The sequence below is a fragment of the Pelodiscus sinensis genome, chromosome 5 (assembly GCF_052426305.1).
Source record: "Pelodiscus sinensis isolate ZL-2025 chromosome 5, ASM5242630v1, whole genome shotgun sequence".
Classification (NCBI taxonomy): Eukaryota; Metazoa; Chordata; order Testudines; family Trionychidae; genus Pelodiscus; species Pelodiscus sinensis.
In genome coordinates, this window is record NC_143056.1 from 116,815,347 (window position 1) to 116,836,540 (window position 21,194).

General features: G+C 44.6%; 1 protein-coding gene across 1 annotated transcript in view; it reads left to right on the plus strand.

The window, feature by feature from the left end:
* The first annotated feature begins 18,093 nt into the window (after positions 1-18,093).
* TH (tyrosine hydroxylase) overlaps positions 18,094-21,194 on the plus strand; it is a 34,853-nt gene continuing 31,752 nt past the window's right edge. The window contains exon 1 of the mRNA XM_006134913.5: positions 18,094-18,240. Coding sequence (XP_006134975.1) covers positions 18,151-18,240 — 90 coding nt within the window. The 5' untranslated portion in view covers positions 18,094-18,150. The remainder of the gene's footprint in view (positions 18,241-21,194) is intronic.

The following is a 21,194-nucleotide window of genomic DNA, read 5'->3' on the forward strand; positions in this document are numbered from 1 at the left end:
TATCCTGCCCTAGATGGCTACTTTCCTGTGCCTAGTGCGGAGGTCGTGGATGAGGTCCACGATGTCTGCACTAGACCAGGCGGGTGCCTGCCTCTTGCGGACTTGGGCAGGCTCCTGGGAGCCGCCAGCCTGGTCCTGGGAAGAGGCGGAGGGCTGGGTTGCATCGGGTGGCTGGCTCGAGCCGTGCCAGGTGCAGGGTCTGCTGGCTGAGTGCTGGCAGGCTTGCACCTAGCACGGGCACCGTAGCCAGACCGTGCCCCTTTAAGGGCTCCGGGGCTGGGAGGGGGGCAGACGAGTTTTCCTGTTGGTGCCCAGAGTGGCCACCAGGGAAAGCTGGGGAGGACTAGCCTCCCACTAGTTCGAATTAAGTGGCTACACAGCCCTTAATTTGAACTACTTAATTCAAACTAGGCGTTAGTCCTCGTAGAATGAGGTTTACCTAGTTTGAATTAAGCGCTCCGCTAGTTGAATTAAGTTCGAACTAGCGGTTTGTATGTGTAGTGCCTATCAAAGTTAATTCGAACTAACGTCTGTTAGTTCAAATTAACTTTGTAGCGTAGACATACCCTTAAAGAGCAGGGTGTTGTGAGCAAGAGATTTACCATTTTGTAAGAGCAAAGCACTGCGAGATTGCCCAAGTCAGGGACTCAGCTAGGCTTGCCAGATGCTTTCACCAAAAATCCCAAACATGGCAGGAAAAAAACTTGGTTGAGAAGAAAAAAAGAAACCCTGGGAGAACAAAGAAAAGGTCGCTTTAAGGATCACCGCGCTCCTTGCTTCCCCCCGTCCATGCCAGATGTGGCAGGGGAAGAATGTCCCCGTCGGCCTTCCATCCAAGAAAAACAGAAAATACCGGACATTTTATAGAAATAAAGGACTGTCCTGGTGAAAATCGGACACCTGTCAACCCTAGACTCAGCAAAACCCACCAGGAAATGTCTCAGCTCATATTTTCCATTGTCCAGGCAGACTGAGGGTACTAAATAAGGAACAATGGGTCTTGTGTTTATCTTTCTCTTCCCCCACCTATGCTGGCAGCAACAAGAACAACACTTAAGACAAAGGCTTGAGCTGTGGAGACTGGTCCCACGCTTAAAGAGAAAGTCTTTGTAAGGACTGTAGCTTTCCTGAAACAGCCAGTGGGATAAGGAAAACTGCTTGATCCAAATACTGCCTAGTCTAATAAGGATTAGTGTTAAGATTGTGACCTTACCTTTTGTTTTCTTTGCCCAGGTCTACACTAGGACTTTATTTCAAAATAACCCTCCAGGATTGAATTTATAAGCGGAGCGTCCACACTACCAAGCCCATTATTCCAAAATAACAGGCTGAAGAATTCAAAATGTTTACTCCTCCTTTTCATCAGGAATAATGCTAATTCCAAAATAGTTATTTTGAAATAATGGGAGTGTGGATGCTCTCGTGCCGCTATTTCAAAATAACTACTCCCCAGAGTCATTCAAAGTAAGTGCTTCCTGGGGCTCTAAGTCCAAGATAGCATGTCCACATATGCAGAGCCTGCCTTAGACTAATTTTGATACTTTACTGTAGTGTGGACACGCTAATTCAAATTTGTTAAATTAGTAGTTAAGTCAAATTTAGTAATTTCAAAATATTTTCCTAGTGTAGACATGGCCTTTGGTAATCATCTCTGACCTTCTATGCCTATCAGTTATAATGAGGGCTTTCAAGTGATTAAAAGTTAATTTTGACTAAATGCACAATTTAAAATTAATCATGATTAATCACAATGTGAAATAATACTATATAATTTATTTTAAATATTTGTCTTTCATGTTTTCTACATTTTCAAATAGATTTATTTTAAACAGAATAAAAGTGGACAGTGCTCAATGTGCTATGTTTATTTTTTATTAGAAATATTTGCAATGTAAAAGAGAAAAGAAACAATATTTTTCAATACACCTATTATAAGTACTGTAGTACAATCTCTTCATCATGAACGTTGAACTTATAAAATATAGAATTATGCACAATGTAAAACCTTAGAGCCTACAAGTCCACTCAGTTCTACTTTTTGCTCAAATAAATAAGTTTGTTTACATTTGCAGGAGAGAATGCTGCCCACTTCTTGTTTAAAATATCCTCTGAAAGTGAGAACAGGCATTTGCATGGCATTCTTGTAGTGAGTACAGCAAGGTATTTACATGCTAAAGATTCATATACCCCATTATGCTTCAACCACCATTACAGAAAATATGCATCGATGCTGATCATGGAGTCTGTTTGATAGCAATCCAATGCAGCGTGGATCAATGCACATTCATTTTCATGATCCCAATCAGATGCCCCCAGTAAAAGGATTTTTTTTTCTTTTTTGGTGGCTCAGGTTCCAGAGTTTCCACATTGGACTGTTTCTCTTTTAAGACTTCTGAAAGTATGTTCCACACCTCATCCTTTTCAGATTTTGGGAGGCACTTCAGATTTTTAAACCTTGGATTGAATGCTGTAACTATCATTAGAAATCTCACATTGATACCTTCTCTGTGTCTTGTCAAATCTGCAGTGAAAGTGTTCTTAAAATGAACATGTGCTGGGTCATTATCCGAGACTGCTACAACAAGAAACATATGGCAGAATGCAGGTGAAACAGAGCACAATTCTCCTCCAAGTTGTCCAATCACAAATTTAATTAACAAATTATTTTTAACAAGTGTCACCAGCATGGAAGTGTGTCCTCTGGCATGGTGGCCAAAGGATGAAGGTGCATACAAATGTTTAGCGTATCTGGCATATAAATATCTTGCAATACTGGTTACAAACGTGCCTTACAAATGTGTGTTCTCACTTTCAGGAGACATTATAAATAAGCGAGCAGCATAATTGCCTATAAATATAAACATTTGTCTGGTTTAGAAACGTCTGAACAAGAAGTAGGACTAAGTGGACTTATAGGTGCTAAAACTTTACATTGTTTTGTTTTTGAGGACAGTTATATAACAAAAAAAACCTACCTTTGTGAGTTGCATTTTCACAAAGGCTGTGTCCAGACTCAGGGGTTTTTTCGAAAAAAGGAGCCTTTTTTCGAAAAAACTTCACCTGCATCTAGACTGCAGCCGCGTTCTTTCGAAATTAAATCGAAAGAATGTGGCTTTTCTTTTGACGGCGGTAAACCTAATTTCACGAGGAAGAACGCCTTTTTTCGAAAGTGCTCTTTCGGAAAAAGGCGTTCTTGAATGCAAACAGGGGTTTTTCGAAAGAGAGCATCCAGACTGCCTGGGTGCTCTCTTTTGAAAAAGCGGCTTGCTTTTTCGAAAGTTCCGCTTGCAGTCTATATGCTCTTTTTCGAAAGAGGCTTTTTCGAAAGTATCTTTCGAAAAAGCCTCTTTCGAAAGAAGCTTGCACTCTAGACATAGCCAAAGCGATTGCATTACAGTGCTAGTATGAGGGGAAGTGAAAAACACCATTTCTTTTTTTAATAATTTTTACTGTGCAAATATTGTAATAAAAATTATATAAGGTGAGCACTGTACACTTTGTATTGTGTTTTGTAATTGAAATCAATATATTTAAATATGGAAAAATATCTAAAATATGTATAATACATTTTATTTGGCATTCTATTATAGTTTAACAGTGCAATTAAAGCTGTAATTACTTGTGATTCATTTTTTAGTGAATCACGAGTTAACTACAATTAATTGACAGACCTATTTATAATCACTTAAAATGTATCTTTGCATAATTAATAATTCTTTTTTTATATTTTACCTAAAACAGGGTGTTTTGGTTGAAGTGTTCTGTTTCCAAAGGCTAGTGCGAGTCCTCTCCATATTGAGGAAGGGGTAGACATTGATTAGGATTCAGACCAGGATAAGATGGGACAGTTCTGGGGTGCAAGGCTGTGTGATATATGTGGGCTCAGGGAATATTCATGCAGTTTAGCTGGGTATTGGGCTCCATGTGCTGTAGTACTGAGCACAGCAGCTGGATGGGTTTGCTGCTTGTTACTAGCAAATCATTTTGAGAGACAGCCCATACGGGAGAGTTAAGGTGTCACAGTGGTACCACACTTCCAGGTTGCAGCTAGGTGATTCTGTCACAGAGAGGACGGCGTATGATTTATATTTGATTTTCACGAATGGCAAACATAAAGCCTAGTTACCTTTGGGGGAATGGAACATTGTGATATTTGAGTGGGAAGTAGAGCTTTGGTTTACGTGTGGGTTCCTAACACAATGCCAATGTTTTATTAGAGGACAGATAACATTTTCCCAGGGCTGTGTCCAGACTCAGGGTTTTTTTCGAAAAAAGTAGCCTTTTTTCGAAAAAACTTCCCCTGCGTCCAGACTCAAGCCGCGTTCTTTCGAAATTAATTCGAAAGAACGCGGCTTTTCTTTCGATGGCGGTAAACCTCAATTTACGAGGAAGAACGCCTTCTTTCGAAAGTTCCTCTTTCGAAAGAAGGCGTTCTTCAATGTAAATAGGGCTTCTTCGAAAGAGAGCATCCAGACTCACTGGATGCTTTCTTTCGAAAAAGCAAGCCGCTTTTTCGAAATTTCGAAAGAGGCTTGCAGTCTAGACATAGCCCAGGAGGGATAGCTTTCCCAACTCTCAGGGTATGTCTAGACTGCATCTCTCTGTCAGCAGAGGGATGCAGATTAGGCAGGTCGACATTGCAAACGAGGCAAGGATTTAAATATCCTGTGTCTAATTTGCATAAAAAAGGCCACCACATTTTGCTGACTCAGCACTTTGTCGGCAAAACGCGACAGTCTAAAGTGGGAACTGTCGAGAAAGAAAGCCTTTTTCAACAGATCCTGTAAACCTCCTTGCAGAATGCATAAGGGCTCTGTTGAAAAAGGCTTTCTTTCTTGACAGATCCCCCTCTAGACTGTCACATTGCTAGTGATGAGCAACTTAATGGTGCCACCATTAGAAGAATGTGATGTATTTGAGACCTGCTCCAAAGCTCACTGATGCCACTAGGAATCTCTCCATCTTCTTCAGTCAATCGTGGCTTAGGCTGTTGGTGCTTCAGTAATACCATGGGCCCTTGCACATAGCACATAGTGCCTGAGGCCACTGGCTTGGTGTCCTATATAAGAAGTAAAATAGGAGAGGGTATCTAGCTATCCTGTTATATACATGCTTTTGGAGATATTAAGAGGTACCATGAAACACCAACTGCTTGCATGACTCTGGGCACTGCCAGAGGTAAGCTTGTTGGGGCAGGTGTGATGCTAGAGACTTAGGCCAACTCTAGGCCTATGTGTCAGCTGAACGTCTGTCAGGCATAATGCTGGCGGAATATTATTCAAATTAAGTTGTTAAATTGTGGTAAAACATGTAGGTTATGTCTACACTGGCGGCTTCTTGCACAAGAACATCTTGCGCAAGGGTTCTTGTGCAAGAACTCTTACGCAAGAACACATCCACACTGCCATGAGCATCCAGGGCAGTGTGGACACACTCTTGCGCAAGAAAGCTCTGATGGCCATTTTAGCTATAGGGCTTTCTTGCGCAAGAAACCCCTGTCGCGAGTCCACACTGCCCTCTTGAACAAGAGGACTTACACCTGTTAGAAAAGAGCGTAGCTCTTGCGCAAGAAGCCTTCTCTTAGCACGCTTTACTGTAACACTTCTTGCTCAAGAGCGAGTGGGCAGTGTGGACGCTCTGCGGAAAAACGGCCCTTCTTGCGCAATAACCCGGTGTAGACATAGCCATAGGCTGTGTCTACACTGGGCCACTTATTCCGGAAAATCAGCAGCTTTTCCGGAATAAGCTGCGAGCTGTCTACACTGGCCCTTGAATTTCCGGAAAAGCAACGACGCTCTACTGTACAAAATCAGCCGCTATTCCGGAAAAACTATTCTGCTCCTGCTCGGGCATAAGTCCTTATTCCAGAACACTGTTCTGGAAAAGGACCAGTGTAGACAGCCCAGTAGTCTTTTCCGGAAAAAAGCCCTGATCGCAAAAATGGCAATCGGGGCTCTTTTCCGGAAAAGCGCGTCTACATTGACCACAGACGCTTTTCCGGAAAAAGGGCTTTTCCGGAAAAGCAGCCTGCCAATGTAGACACTCCTTTTCCGGAAAAACTGAAAACGGAATAGTATTCCGTTTTAAGCAGTTCTGGAAATTCATGCCAGTGTAGACACAGCCATAGTGTTTACTTTCCTGACTCTATGGTGATCTGATAATTGTAATACGCATATGCTCATCTCTGTATTTTTCACGTGAAGACTAATATCTGTGCACATGCATTGTGTAACTCTCACAAGGCCGGGACCCCGTGATAACAAGAGTTGTTAATCATTGCAGAGTTTCACTCCCAGAAATAGCGATACCTCTTACAGTGAGACTGGTCAATTGATACCCATTGAAAAGCAACATGTCTAAAGGAAACAGCTCCGTTCTCAATACAGGGGGGTAGAAACCACTCTCCAGCAGTGGAGAAGAGGAAACACCCATCCAGGGATGAGTCAGTCAGGATGTTTTCTTGGGAGAATTACTCCGCCCTATCACATTGGTCACTAGTGAACCTAGGGTCTGAACAGACGTATGGTAGGGTTTTCAGATGAAAGCTGCCTAGAGGAAGGAAATCAAATTTTATTTACCAGACTAGATCCTAAGAGGAAAGGACTTTTCCTGCCATATAAAGGGCCCCTCGCTTTCACAGTAGGGATAAGCCTCAGAAGCCGAACCTATAAGAGTTTGTTACTTTGAAGTTTTATGAGATGATAACCTGCTTGGCTTGGTCTGTCTGTCTCTTTGCTATTCTTAGCATTTATCTCTTGCCTCATTTTTATGTAATTAATAAAGCCTAAATAAGTTTATTACAGGCTGAGAATGAGCCTTCTTGGATAAAGGAGGGAAATCTAAGAAAGAACTGACCTGTGGCATGTTCCTTATCCTTTGGAAACAGGGACTTTGACTCTTCAGACACCCCAGCTAACCACACTGCTTATGAACTCTATGGACTATTTGCCAGCCTTAACAAAGAATTTTAAACAGTCCCCTTGGACACCCGCACCTCTCTTGACCCCAAGTAAGCGAGCCTCTGTGATAATAAGCCCCTTTCACTGTAATATAATGGAAAATCAATCCGGGCGGGCACAGGGAAAACCTTCCCTATTCTTGAACAGTCTGCCCTGAACTAGAACACATGGTCTTCAGATATCAAGTGGCGAGTGGTGAGTTTGTCTATGTTTATACAATGCCTAGCACAATGGGATCCTGCTCCAGAACTGGGCCTCCCAGGTGCTATGGTAAGACAAATAAAAACACTCTAATATCCTTGCTTAGCTAGGGCCAATGGAAGTCAATGAACATCTTTCCAACAACTATCATGTGCTTTAGATGAGGGCTATAAAATATTAGGAGTGTGGTCTTTTCAGCTGAGTGCCACCTGGGCAGTTTTGACAAGCATACACCAGACAAGCGGACTGCTCTTTGCATCCAAGCCACTTAGTAAGGGCGTGTATTACAAAGAAAGTTTTAAGATGTATGAACATCCACATTAATCCATCCAAAAGGTGCAAAGTAACAGACATTTCCCTGCTCTTCCTTCTTCTGTATCAGCACCACGAGGATCCAACAACAGATGAAATGAACATCCAAAGGACCAACAGTGCTGTGACTGATCGTGCCATTTCCTTAATCTCTCTCTGCCCTGGCTTACCCTTTAGCAAGGCACAGTCAGAGCTGCTGAGTTTATGCGCTTTCCCTTTTTCAGACCAGTTCAGCTAAGCATCCTCCATGGGTGTTTGTCATTTCCCCTGCTTCAGGAATAACATCAGACAAATCCCTTTATACACATGCACGATTCCTGTATGATCGTGATGCCTATTCACAAGCCGAGAGAATCCTGTGGTCTGTGTATCAGAAACACTGAGCACTCTTGTTTCATCTTTGATCCCTTTCAAATGCTTCCTAAAGAAGTGCTCCTCTGTCTTCCTGAACAGGTTCACTATTGAGTCAAACAGCGGTGAAGCCACAGGCAGGCAGGGCTCTGGTGGGGCTAGTGTTTAGCTGGGCATATGCACGCAAATTACATTTGACATTAGCACTAATTGCACACACAACAGAATAGATGATTAACAGAGATACAGAGACACCACAGGATGGAAATGTCAGTGTCACAGGCTGTCTCTGAGCTGGCGGGGGCTGGTTTTCTTTAGCGGACTTCTTGTTTGGATGGACTGTCCTGCTTCTCTCTGAACTGGAGAGGAATCTGACCCACCCTGGCAGAATGTCAGATAGAAGATGGAAGAAGCTATCTTGTGCTTAAGGAACTGACTTACAGCTCAAGAGATCTAGCTTCAGTTCCCAGCTTTTCAACAGATTTCCTGTGTGGCCCTGGTAGGTTGCTAGCTGTCTCTGTGCCTCAGTTTCCCATATATAATAATCAGGATAGTGATTCTTCCTTTTGTCTGTCTATTAACATTGTAAGCTGTTTGACCCTTACTGTGTGTTTGTGCAGCACCTAGCACCAGAGGACCTGATCCCAGTGATGGCTTCTTTAGACATACTATAATGCAAATAATAAATTCTATTAATGATCAATGAAGTCATAATTTGGGTCTTACTCAGCTCAGGTCCAAAATTCACCTAAGTAGAGGCATCAGTGAGCTATTTAGGAATTACAATTTGGGAAGCAGGGGAGCCCGTCTGATGGTTCACAGTGTCTGTGCAACCTGCCACTATGGTGGGAAGCCAAACTGGAGGACACAACTCCATGAAGCAGGGACAGGGTGAGCTGCAGAGCAAGGACGCTAACCTAGTGCTACCATGCAGCCATGACCCATTCTCCCTGGCAGATGCACTGCACAGCACTGACTGTCTCCAAAAGGAACCGCACCCAGGCCTCCTTATCCAGACACAGACGTGGTCATGGCTTGCCTCTCCTCCGAGCTGCGTCTCCAGCTCTTCCCGTGGCATTACTAAGATGATGGGGCACCAGAAGGCAGCATCACCCAACTATTTTCTTATTGCCTGGAGCTCAGATAAGAGGATTTCAGTTGAACGCTAGAGAAAAGGTGGATGTTAAAGAACTTGCTGTTGTGTTGCCATCCCCAAGCAGCATGTCCCCTGACTCTTCTCTCACCTAGGCAAATGGCTGTCTGCCTTGCCTTTAGAAGGAGTGGAAGATTCCTGGGCAGTGGGGATAGAGGCTTTTAGAAAAGAAAAAAAATGGGGATAAAATTTTGGTTCATTTAAAACAAGATAGAAAAAACAGAGGGGAAAGGAAGAGGAAAGTCACTTCCATTGGAGGGATGTCTCTCTCTTATGGACAGAATTGTTACCATCCATATCCATGAGCATTCAGAACAGGAAACCTTTTGATTGACCTTCGGTGAAATTCTGATCTTTATTGAAGTATGGATTGGATGAATGGACAGTAAGGTGAACAGAAAGCTCGCTAGATCATCAGGCTCCTTAGGTGTCTTCCAAACTTAATCTTCTATGAGTATATGGGTATGTCTACACTACCCTCCTAATTCGAAATAGGAGGGTAATGTAGTCATACCGCAATTGCAAATGAAGCCCGGGATTTGAATTTCCCGGGCTTCATTTGCATAAAGGCGGCCGGCGCCATTTTTAAATGCCAGCAGTTCGAACCCTGTGCCGCGCGGCTACACGCGGCACGGAGTAGCTAGTTCGGATTAGACTTCCTAATCCGAACTAGCTGTACTCCTCGTGGAGCTTCCTAATCCGAACTAGCTACTCCGTGCCGCGTGTAGCTGCGCGGCACGGGGTTCGAACTGCCGGCATTTAAAAATGGCGCCGGCCAGCTTTATGCAAATGAAGCCCGGGAAATTCAAATCCCGGGCTTCATTTGCAATTGCGGTATGACTACATTACCCTCCTATTTCGAATTAGGAGGGTAGTGTAGACATACCCTATGAAATCAAAGAGAATTTTGCCACTGAATCCCAGATTTTACCCTAGTTTCACTCTATTCCACCCAGCTGATGCCTCTAAGGAAATCCTAGACAACTTTTTCACACAATGAATAATTAGTCTGTGGAATTTATTGCCACAAGGAATCACTGAGGCCAAAAGCTTAGCAGAGTTCACAAAAGGGTTGGGTTTTATATGCCTAAGAATCTGATGAAGTGGGATTTTGCCCACAAAAGCTTATGCCCCAATAAATCTGTTAGGGTATGTCTACACTACAAAGTTAATTTGAACTAACAACTGTTACTTCGAATTAACTTTGATAGGCGCTACACATACAAACCGCTAGTTCGAACTTAATTCGAACTAGCGGAGCGCTTAATTCGAATTAGTCCTCGTAGAATGAGGTTTACCTAACGCCTAATTCAAATTCAGTATTTCGACTTAAGGGCTGTGTAGCCACTTAATTCGAACTAGTGGGAGGCTAGCCCTCCCCAGCTTGCCCTAGTGGCCACTCTGGGCACCACCAGGGAAACTCTTCTGCCCCCCTCCCGGCCCCGGAGCTCTTAAATGGGAATAGTCTGGCTACGGTGCCCGTGCCAGGTGCAAGCCTGCCAACACCCAGCCAGCAGACCCTGCACCTGGCATGGCACGAGCCAGCCACCCGCTGCCACCCAGCCCCTCCGCCTCTTCCCGGGACCAGGCTGGCGGCTCCCAGGAGACTGCCTGGGGCCGCAAGAGGCGGGCGCCCGCCAGGTCTAGTGCGGAGATCGTGGACCTCATCCACGACCTCTGCACTAGGCACAGGAAAGTGGCCGTCTAGAGCAGGATAACTGCCAGCCTGGCTACCCAGGAGCAGGTCTGCATGAAAATCAAGGTGGTCCAGTGAGACCCCCCGACCCTGAGCCCTGAGCTTAAAAGGGTCGTACTGGGTCAGACCAAAGGTCCATCTAGCCCAGTAGCCTGTCTGCCGACAGCGGCCAACACCAGCTACCCCAGAGGGGATGGACCGAAAACAATGACCAAGCCATTTGTCTCGTGCCATCCATCTCCAGCCTTCCAAAACAGAGGCCAGGGACACCATTTCTATCCTCTGGCTAATACCACTCCATGGACCCAGCCACCATGAATTGATCTAACTTCTCTTTAAACTGTTATAGTTCTAGCCTTCAGAGCCTCCTGCAGCAAGGAGTTCCACAGGTTGACTATTTGCTTTGTGAAGAACAACTTTCTGTTACTAGTTTGAAGCCTGCCACCCATTCATTTCATTTGGTGTCCTTTAGTCCTTCTATTATGGGAATGAATGAAGAACTTTTCTTTATGCACCCTCTCCACATCACTCGTGCTTTCATAGACCTCTATCATATCCCCCCTCGGTCTCCTCTTTCCTAAGCTGAAAGTCCCAGTCTCTTTAGCCTCTCTTCATATGGGACCTGTTCCAAACCCCTGATCATTTTAGTTGCCCTCCCCTCTCCCACCCTCTCTCTTCCCCTCTCCCACCTCCTTTTTCCAGTCTCCCTGAGTTTTGTTCAATAAAGAGAGTTTCTATTTTTGAACACACGTGTCCTTTATTTTGTACATCAGGAAGGGGGGCTAGGGAAGGGTAAGTGGAAGGATGTGAGGGAGGAATGGGGTACGAGCCCCCGATGGGGAGGACTGGGGTGGCTCTGCAGGCTCCTCGGGGTGGAAGCTCTCTTGCAGCCCCCTGAATGACCCTTCCCCAGATGGCAGCCTGTGGCAAGTGCAGCTGGGCTGATGGCCAAGTGCTGTGATGTGCCGAGTGTTGGCATTCAGGGCACTCCAAACCAGGACTGCTTTGCTGTCCCTCATTGAGTTAGACAAGCGAGTGGGGAACCCCTGAGAACTGTCTGTCCGGGGTGGGGGTCGGGTCCCTTTAAACACAGCCCTCGACTAGCCTGAGGCAGCAGCTCCACGCTCTAAGTCCTAACCTGATGCCCTGCCGGCACTGCTTCCAGCCAGCCTTAACCTCGGTTCAGGGTCCACTCAATGTGGACATGCTAGTTTGAATTAGCAAAACGCTAATTCGAACTAGTTTTTAGGTCTAGATGCACTAGTTCGAATTAGCTTAGTTCGAATGAACTAATTCGAATTAAGTTAGTTCGAATTAGTGCTGTAGTGTAGACATACCCTCTGTCTATAAGGTACCACATAACTTCTCGTTGTTTATGCAGAGTCAGACTAACATGGCTACCCCTCTGATACATGTCTAAGAATATCATCCTGGGATGGAGAATGTATTCCACACTAGCAAGAAAAGGGTACCTAGAATTACCAAGCTCAAGGCACCTAGCATCAGGTGACGAGTGGGCCAGCCCCAATTCCTGAGGAATCCACCCTGGGGGTTACTATAAAGAAAGGAATTTGACAGTACTCAAAGTCCTACAGGGTAAGAAACAGGAGTCTGAGGAGGGCAGTGGAGTGTTTAAGATCATACTGTTTGGAATTTTGTTGGGGATTCCAGGGGAAAACCATGTGAATCGTGGCTCTCAGGGAAGGTTGAGCCTAGAGAAGTGGTGAGAGAGAAGGCCAGAGAAAAGTCACAGTAGGAAGAAATTCAGGGAAGCAGAAGCAAGTAGTTTGAAGGCGCAGACCTTGGTGGCTGGTTATAGGATATCTGGGCTGGAACCTAATATAGTGGGACAGCACAGAGTCTGTCATGAGGAAAGGTGATTTGTAAGCCCTAGGAAGCAGACAAGAATGATGGAGAGCCCTGAGAAATGGGAATGAGAAACACAAAGATTTGCTCCAGAGCTGGGGAGCAAAGATTTGCTACAAGGTCTTGGATTCTGTTGGTTGGATGTTTCTGGTCACCTGAAAGGTATGGACTTAGCGGTCTGTCCAGAGGGACAAATTATGGGAAGATAGACCACTGCAGTGCAGGAGCAATGGTCAGCAGGGGGTACCAAGTGGGTAAAGACCTGCTAAGGCATAGCTGGCCCCAAGGGAGCACTCTAGCAGCGAGTTATCTCTTCTTTTTTGCATCCCCATACCAGGAAGGGTCAGAAGCTATGTCTAGGCTACAGGCTTCTTGCGCAAGAAGCATTTTTCGGAAGAGATCGTCTGAAAAAACTTCATGTGCAAGACAGCGTCCACCCTGCAAAAATGCATTAAAAAAGCGATGCGCTTTTTCGAAAAATGACATCCACACTGCCTGGACACTAGTTCACATGTAAGCTGTGATTGTTATGGATGGAGTGGCCACCAGGGCACCTGTGCTTTTTCCTCTTCCCTCTTCTTCCGAAAAAAGTTCCCTCTTCCCCATCCACACACGCCTTTTTGCGAAAAAGCTCTTTTGCAAAAAGGCGTTCTTCCTTGTAGAATGAGGATTACCAATACCGCAAAAATCCCTCTGTTCTTTTGATTTACTTGCAAAAGAATGCAATTACAGTGTGAACGAACCTCAATTTTTTTTTGAAAAATTGACTTTTTCTGATAAAACTCTGCAGTGTAGACATACCCAGACTTTGGAAAGGAGAGTGGAACACATAGAAAGAATGGATGAACTGCAACAAAGTCTTTGTTTACATATGGACATAAGCAATCGAGAATAAGGCAAAAGGTAGACAGAACATACAACCCAATGGACCCATTTTAGCACTATTCTCGAAAGCTTCTCTGGTGGTGTCATGTAGTTTTAAAGCCAATATTTTCTGGGGTATTCCTTATAAATAATCTTCAGTTGATTTATATTTGTCTGCTAGAGAAACATTTAAATGACACTTTGTGCTCTCAGTGTACTTATTAAAAGCAAAGTACTTTGCCAATATCCTCTGTTCACTTGAACGGATAGTTTAAAAATGTACCCTCAACTGCAGTTATTAGTGGCTGGTTAATGCCTGCCATCCCCTGCTAAAAGCTACTTTAAGAAAAGCTCTGCTTTTCCAAGTGTGTGGTAGTACTAAGTTACCAAAATGAAAGAGGCTTAAGTATTCCCAATTTAAAGGTAGATATTACAGACTTGTGTGGAGGATGGAAGTTGCTTTTCACAAAGGATTGGGGGGGTTTCAAATTTGGGCTTCATTCAGAATCAGTGTGAAACCCCAAAATTAAAAATTCTCCATTGGCAGGAGAGTTTTTAAAAAGATGTTTGATTCACCGTAGTAGATATTATCATGTATAATGTAATGCAGAATAAAAATATCTAATTATAAAGCTGTTTCAAAAAAAATCAAAACATTTCATTCCAAAAATTAGGAGTAACGTTAGTTCAAACCAAGGGGTTTGGTTTGAACTAACGTGTCCCGCATGCACTTTCAAATCAGCTGACGATAGGAATAGCGCGCCGGTGAGATCATGCTAATGAAGCGTGGGATATTTAAATCCCCGCTCATTAGCAATTTTGGTCGCCTATATTTTAAAGCCAATCAGACCACAATGCATGCAGCATCCTGTAGAGGCAAACCTTTAATGCACAGGGTGTCCTTTATTGTGGCAGGCTCCCTCTCTGCTAGATGGCTGACTGTTAGAGTGGGCAGGCAACTCTATGGAACAACTTCCTAATGCAGTGCCCAGTGAAAGAAGAAACACAAGCTATAAGCAATCTACCATATGCAGCTCTTCTTCCCCTCCCCCACTCTCTCAGTCTCCCTCCCTCCCATCTTACAGTCTGACAGGTTGCCAGAGGCCAGTTCAACCACTGGCACAAAATAACGCAGCCTTGGGGTTACTCTAATTTGTGTCTCGCTTCCGAGCTGTTCAAGCATCCAAAAGTCACCGGTGCTCAGCAGCACTTCGCTCATGCCTCACTCTCTGCTTCTTTCCCCGAAATATTTTATGGAGTCCATAGTGTATACCTCATTCTGCTCCTCCCTTAACACCCTGCCCAGACCTAGCAATGTCAGAGGCACACATGCACTGAGCAGCACAGTGGACTGCTATGGATCTAGGACAGACACCGTGCGTTGAGATCTGACTCAAGGGGGCTGAGGTAGGAAGGTCCCAAGTGTTCTGAAGTGCTGTCCTGCATTTCAGTGGGGTAAGACTGTTTTCTTAGCTCACATTTCAAGCAGCCAGTGTTTAGCAGAAGGAGCACAGTGGGGTTGAGAGGCACAGAGGGGATTAGGGATGAAATTAAAGGCATGGAAAGAACTCTGTGTTCAAAAGGTGAGCGATAGGGTACTGCACGTGAAGATCAGGCAGGCAGAGGTGGCTGGGATCAGATGAAAGTTGAGCTAGCAGGCTCTCTGGCTTGTACTTTGCTCCTTGCTTCAGTTTTTACCTCTGAAGAGTCACTGTTTTAAGGAAGCCCCTCCTAGTGCCACCATCCTGCAGTAGGCTGCGGCACAACCACACGCATTCCTCAGTTTCCCTTTTCTCCACATGTGCAAAGGAATATTGCAAATTCCAAACTCTTTTATTCAGATAAAGTGCCATGCTCTGCAGACCCCTTATAGCACAATCAGGTCCTCTCAAAATCATCAAAATGGTGCAAGAGTTACAAGGCAGCAGCTCTCTGCTCCCTTACAGAGGACACCCACTCAAGAGTCATTAGCTGTTCTACCCCAGTTCTTCTGTCCTGATCCAGAGCCCCACCCTTCAGGCCTCCTTCCTGAGAGTTCCTAGCTCCACTTCTCTCCCACAAGTCCTCTCCCATAGCCCCAGGTCAGGTCTCCTGAAAGAGAGGCTCCTCAGTGTTTCATTGTCCCAGGGTTCCTCACCTTCAGTTCTTGTCTCTGCTCAGAAGAACTTGCCCCCAGGAGGTTCTCAGTTGCTTGTTCTCGGTTTCTTCCCAAGGCACTCCGCCCAGGTCTCTCTGCAGTGTTATACCTCTGAGGGTTCCTTGCTGTCACCCCACATCTTGACACCTCCCTCTAGAATCAATTGCTTGCTTCTGGGCCTGGCTTACGCTGACCATGCTGGTTCTTTTCCTCTCCCTTGGGACCACACCACAAGCCTTCCTGCCGGTGATAGCCAGTCCTCCCTGGTGTGTTTTCTTTAGCACTCATTGTCACCACTTTGTGGCTACTGCTCTCCTCCCGGTGCTCCTTCCCCTCTGACAATTGTCTGTCTCTCCTCTGGCCCCAGGCAGCTGTCACCCACATCTTCATGACTTCCCCACTTCTCTGGCCCAGCGTGTATTTGAACCCAATTGTGAGGCAGCTATTGAATCACAGGTACGCTGGATCTTACTCCTCCATAAAGATGCCAATGCTCCTCTGGCAGTGGTATTTACTTGTGTTTAGTGCTGGAATCCAAAATGATCACATTCACTTGAAATGCATTTGCATTTTGTATTGGGACAGACCCTCTGCTGGTGTAATGCGGCATAACTCTGATGTCAGAGAAGCTAAGTTGCCATACACCCGCAAATGTGCTGGTCAAAAATCTCTCAGCCCACTGGTATGGTTTTGTCAAGCAGTTTGCACTTGCCTATTTTACTGTAGCAGATGACAAACAACAAACTGCAACAGTCAAGAAATATCAAGTACTTTACAAACGGGGCTTATTAAGTCTGGATCTCAAGTGAGGGAGAATCCATGGCCCAGCAACAACCAGTGTCATTGGCACCAACTTGGCCATCTTCATAGGGAGGCTAAAGACTCTACAGGTCATCAAGACCAGTCTATTATTTCTCCACTGAAGATAGGCCCTTCCAGCCAGGGTTGGGAGGACAATGAGGGCTTGTCTACACTAGACAGCGAATCAATGCTGCAGTGATCGATCCACTAGCAGTCGATTTATCATGTCTATTTAGACACGATAAATTGACGTCTGAGAACTCTCCTGTTGACTCTTGCACTCCATCAGGATGAGAAGAATAGCTGGAGTTGATGGGAGAACAGCCATTACTGACCTTACTGCATGGAAAACAGTGTAGTAAGTACATTGACTTCAGCTACATTATTTGTATAGCTCAAATTGACGAGGTTAGATCAACCGGGGCAGTCTGGGGGGGAGGGAGGTGTAGATTAGGCTTCAGTCTTACAATGCTGCAGCCCATGTCATTAACGAGAGTGGGTTTCTGAGACACAGCCTCAGCTAATGCAAATTGACATACAGGAGGCTGCCGACTTGCGATGCGATTGGTTCCGGGGAAAGCGTCGCAGGTTGGGGGCGTCGTAAGTCGAATCTACATTTATGGTAGGTGCCGTGCGCTGTCATAAATGCGGGCTGAGGATGTAAGTCAGGGGTTTTCAGCCCCTTCCACTCTTACAAAAATGGTTGTAAGTGTGGGGGGGGGGGGGTCGCAACTTGGGCAGTCGCAAGCCGGGGGCTCCTGTAACTCTGTTGAGTTCCAGGGGGCTGCTGCGACTTACACTAGCTGGCCTTGGTTCGAGGGCTGGCAAGCCAGCACGCTGCAGTGACACCACTGTTTAAAATGATCACAGGTTGTTTCCAATAAGACTCCAGCTGGTCTTGCTCAAGGGAAAAAGGCAGTTTTAGCACCACCAGTGCAGCCGCCCCAAACCCCTAGGCAGCTCCTCAGCTGGTGGAAATATCACAGCTCAGTGAATCTGAGGGTCACTGGGTTTGGAATAATAATTTGATGGAGTAACACCCTGACTCCATCAAATATTGTTCCAATTCAATTTCTTAATAAGAAATCTCTCCTCCTTCCTTCCCTCCCCCCACCCCCCCCGAGGGATCCTAGACTTATTTATGCTGGTTTCACACCAGTCTGATGCTTTCGGGCTAGATCTTCAGCTGATGTCAATCAGTGCTGAAGTCAAGAGAGCAGTGCCTATGTACTGCACCTCTAGAGCTCACCCTTTGACTTGAGCAGTTACTCCTGATTTACACCAGGTGGGGTTCTATGTGAGATCAGAGTCAGGCCCAAATCTGCATGCCAACGTCCAATTTCATTCCTTGTATTATTCATGATAATTCCGTTGTCTAGGTAATTGTAGGTCTCTGGACTACAAAGGGTTTCTCTTTTTCTCCCTTGCTTTTATTGTTTTGCAGTGTTAAAGTCCTTTGGTTTGGTGTCACCCAAACTGGAGAAGAAAGTGGAAGAGAAGAAAACTCCCATTGGCAGGAGGAGAGAAAGAGAACTAGAAAGCACATGCTTTTAGGTGCAGGAGGAGAAGGGCTGACGGCTGGTTTGCAGAGGCAGGGTGTCTGCAATCTCTGTAGCAATTAGATTTAATGGGACAGAAGCGTTTTTCTCCTCCACGTTCCCTCCTCCTTCTCTCTTCTCCCCCTCAGGCTAAAGGGAGGGAGATGGGAAGTGGGGGGAGGGATGGGAAAGGGTCTTTGACGTCAGAACTGCCCTATAAAAGCCTGGCAAGGAAAGGCAAAGCTGAGAGCAGAGCCAGGGCGACAGCCAGGATGCCAACTCCCAACTCTTCCACTTCTTCGGCCAAAGGCTTCCGCAGGGCGGTGTCAGAGTTGGACTCCAAGCAAGCTGAGGCCATCATGGTAAGAAACCCCCCACCCGACCCCCAGGCTTGCACAAACCCAGCCAGCCCTAGAATGGCCAAAGCTGCCCAGGGCATTGCAAGCTTAGCTAGCCGGACTAACTGATCCTTTTCTCTCTCAGTCATCACTGCACCCAGGCAAGTAGGCACCCAGGACTGGCAAAAATACACAGTCAGAAATAAAATCCAGCCTCACTCATTCATGCACACAAACTACAGCACAATAAATATCAATAGCAGAAAATGGGGAACCATAACCAATAATAAAATAATCCTCAAGAGAGTGGAAACAAGAGTAACAAGGAATCCCCAGGATAAAAATGCACTTTGAACATCTAAGCACTCTTTAGGGCTTATTCATTTCAGGGCACTAAGCTAAAGAGCTTTATTCCCTGCCTGGTTGATGAAAATGCAGGTCTTTCTTTTTTCCAGTGAAGCTACGAAGTTGTGGGCATTCAGGCAAACTTGCTAACTGGTACCATCTAATTATTGCCAGGTCTGCTTCCACCCACAAAGAGATAGGGCCAGCGGCTCAGTGCATGGGACAATCCCACATGCAATATAGCTATATGTGAGGGGAAGGTAACATCTGATGCTGGGTCTTAAACTACCTTTAAAATCTGAATCCAGGTGAGTGTCAGATACACTGATTCAGTGGGCCAGGGGCTAGGGATGTGCAGGGAGTTTTAATTAAAACCAATTTTGTCATCTAGTGCCAAATGATGTCCCTGGGAGATATTAAAGCCATTCAGACCACAATGCATGCAGCATTCTGTAAAAGAAACCTTTAATGTACAGTGTGTTCCTTTTTGTGGCAGGCTCTCTCTCTGCTAGATGGCTGACTGTTACACTGGGCAGGCAACTCTATTGAACAACTTCCTAATACCCCAAAGTTAGGGCACAGTAGGATCTTAAATGATAGCTTTGACCGGCACCTGCCTTTGGCAAACTCACTTTAGTACCTTCCAAAGTTTGCGCCAAACACGCTTAGATAGAAGTCAAAGTTTTTTTTTTTTAAATTAGTAGACTTTTAAATGTGCCTCTTACTATGTGCAAAGAGTACATATTGAAAATCTGGATAAGGTAAGAGTTTATGTTTATATTATAGAGTATATATGTGTTTAAATATCCCTCTTGCTTTTCCTAGCAATGGCTGTACAACCTTTTTCCTACCAAAGTCAGATGAGAATTGCGGCACACAAACTTCATCCTCTAAATTAAAGTTCCCCATGTTGTCTTTTTTTCTACTATTTTCCACAACCACAGATATTAGACATGGAAAGAAAAGACAGAGGAGGTCATATCATCCAATACATAATTGTTGCTTAACCTGGTAAAACTGGAATTAAACTTTGGATATACTAGTTTCAGGGAATAGCACTTTCCATTCTATGCTCTTAGTATTTTGCTGGCACACTCTTGCCTCCGCTCTTTGCAATGCTGTGTATTTTGTAAAATCAACTACTGAGCAAAAAACACAAAACTTTCCTAGACACTGTAGCATGCTAGAAAAGAAGGGAAGGAGAGTTAGGAAATGAAAAGGTAAGTGTGATTCTTATAACACACAGTCATTGAAAATCACAGATGTTGTGTCATCTCACTTTTGGCATTTTACAACTAGCAAACAGTGACCTACAAGGTAATTAACTCTTAGAACCCGGTTAGTGGAGATGCTGCTTACACCAGCAAATGACTGTTTTGGCTGGCAAAGCAGGTAACTCTTAGAACACTGTTTTTTCCAGATTGCCAGTTAAATTAATGCTTAGGAGCCTGCCCCTCTGCTTATGGTAACAGTAGGAGCTTACAATGGATGGAGTGTTTATTTGGTGTTGTACAATTCATGTGGGTATTTAATCTTTAAATGACAACCTTTGTGTCATTGAATAGTCTTGTTTATCAAGTGAATTAGTGATAGTAATACTGTCTCCTTTGTGGCACCCTGGGAAGGAAGAGTAGAAAAGCTCAGAATGAAACTGTGTTAGATGGTTTTCGTCTGTCTCTTTCAGTGATTCTCACCTTCCACCGAAATGGCTAATTTAAAAATTGAACTGGACTGAGGGGATGGGATGACAGTCTATCCTGTCTTACTAAAGCTGCTGCACCCAGATTACACACACACACACACACACACACACACACACACACACACACACACACACACACACCGTTTTCAGACCACTTTCAACACCAACAAGCTGATAACCAGATTTCAAGTTATTTCAAAACACAGTTGCCTGCCAAGGGACGGGGATTTGGAAAATCTTAGAACAAAACTGTGTTAGGATTTAATAACAGATGGCAAATCTTTTCCTCTTGATTGTATCCTTTTTACTGCATCATTTGCGGAAGGTTTCCACATTCTCATTATTCATTCACTGAGGCTCTGCCTCTGCATTTCTGCCATTAACGGGTTGTGGTCCCAATTTTTAAAGAGATGTCAGTGTTGCTGTGCTTTGCATCACAATATCTAACTGATTTAGGAATCTAAATCTTTTTTTCAAAAGGGATTTAGACACTTCAGAGTCAAGAACTTGTAGCCAATTAATGGGTTTAGACTAAGTGCCTAAATCCCTTTTGAAAATGAGATTTAAATTTCTGAATCATTTGGGTGTCGTGATGCTGACTGCAGCAACATCTACATAGCTTTAAAAATCTGGACCTGTATGTCTAGAACAAGCTGTCATCTAGTTTCAGTCTTTTAACAACCTAGATTTGCTTCCTGACTCTCTTACTCAGTCTGTTCTAATGGAGCTGTTCTGTTTCCTTTATTATTAAAATGATCATAGCACGAACCTATTGCACTTGGTGCTGCTTGAAAACAGAATGAAAAGAAAGTGCTTGTCTCTAAGCATTGATGATTTAAGCCTTGTCTATCCTAAAAAGGGTTTGACATCATAACTGTAATGTCAAAAACTCACCAGCAAAAGAGTGCTTTTGCTAGTATAATTTGTATCA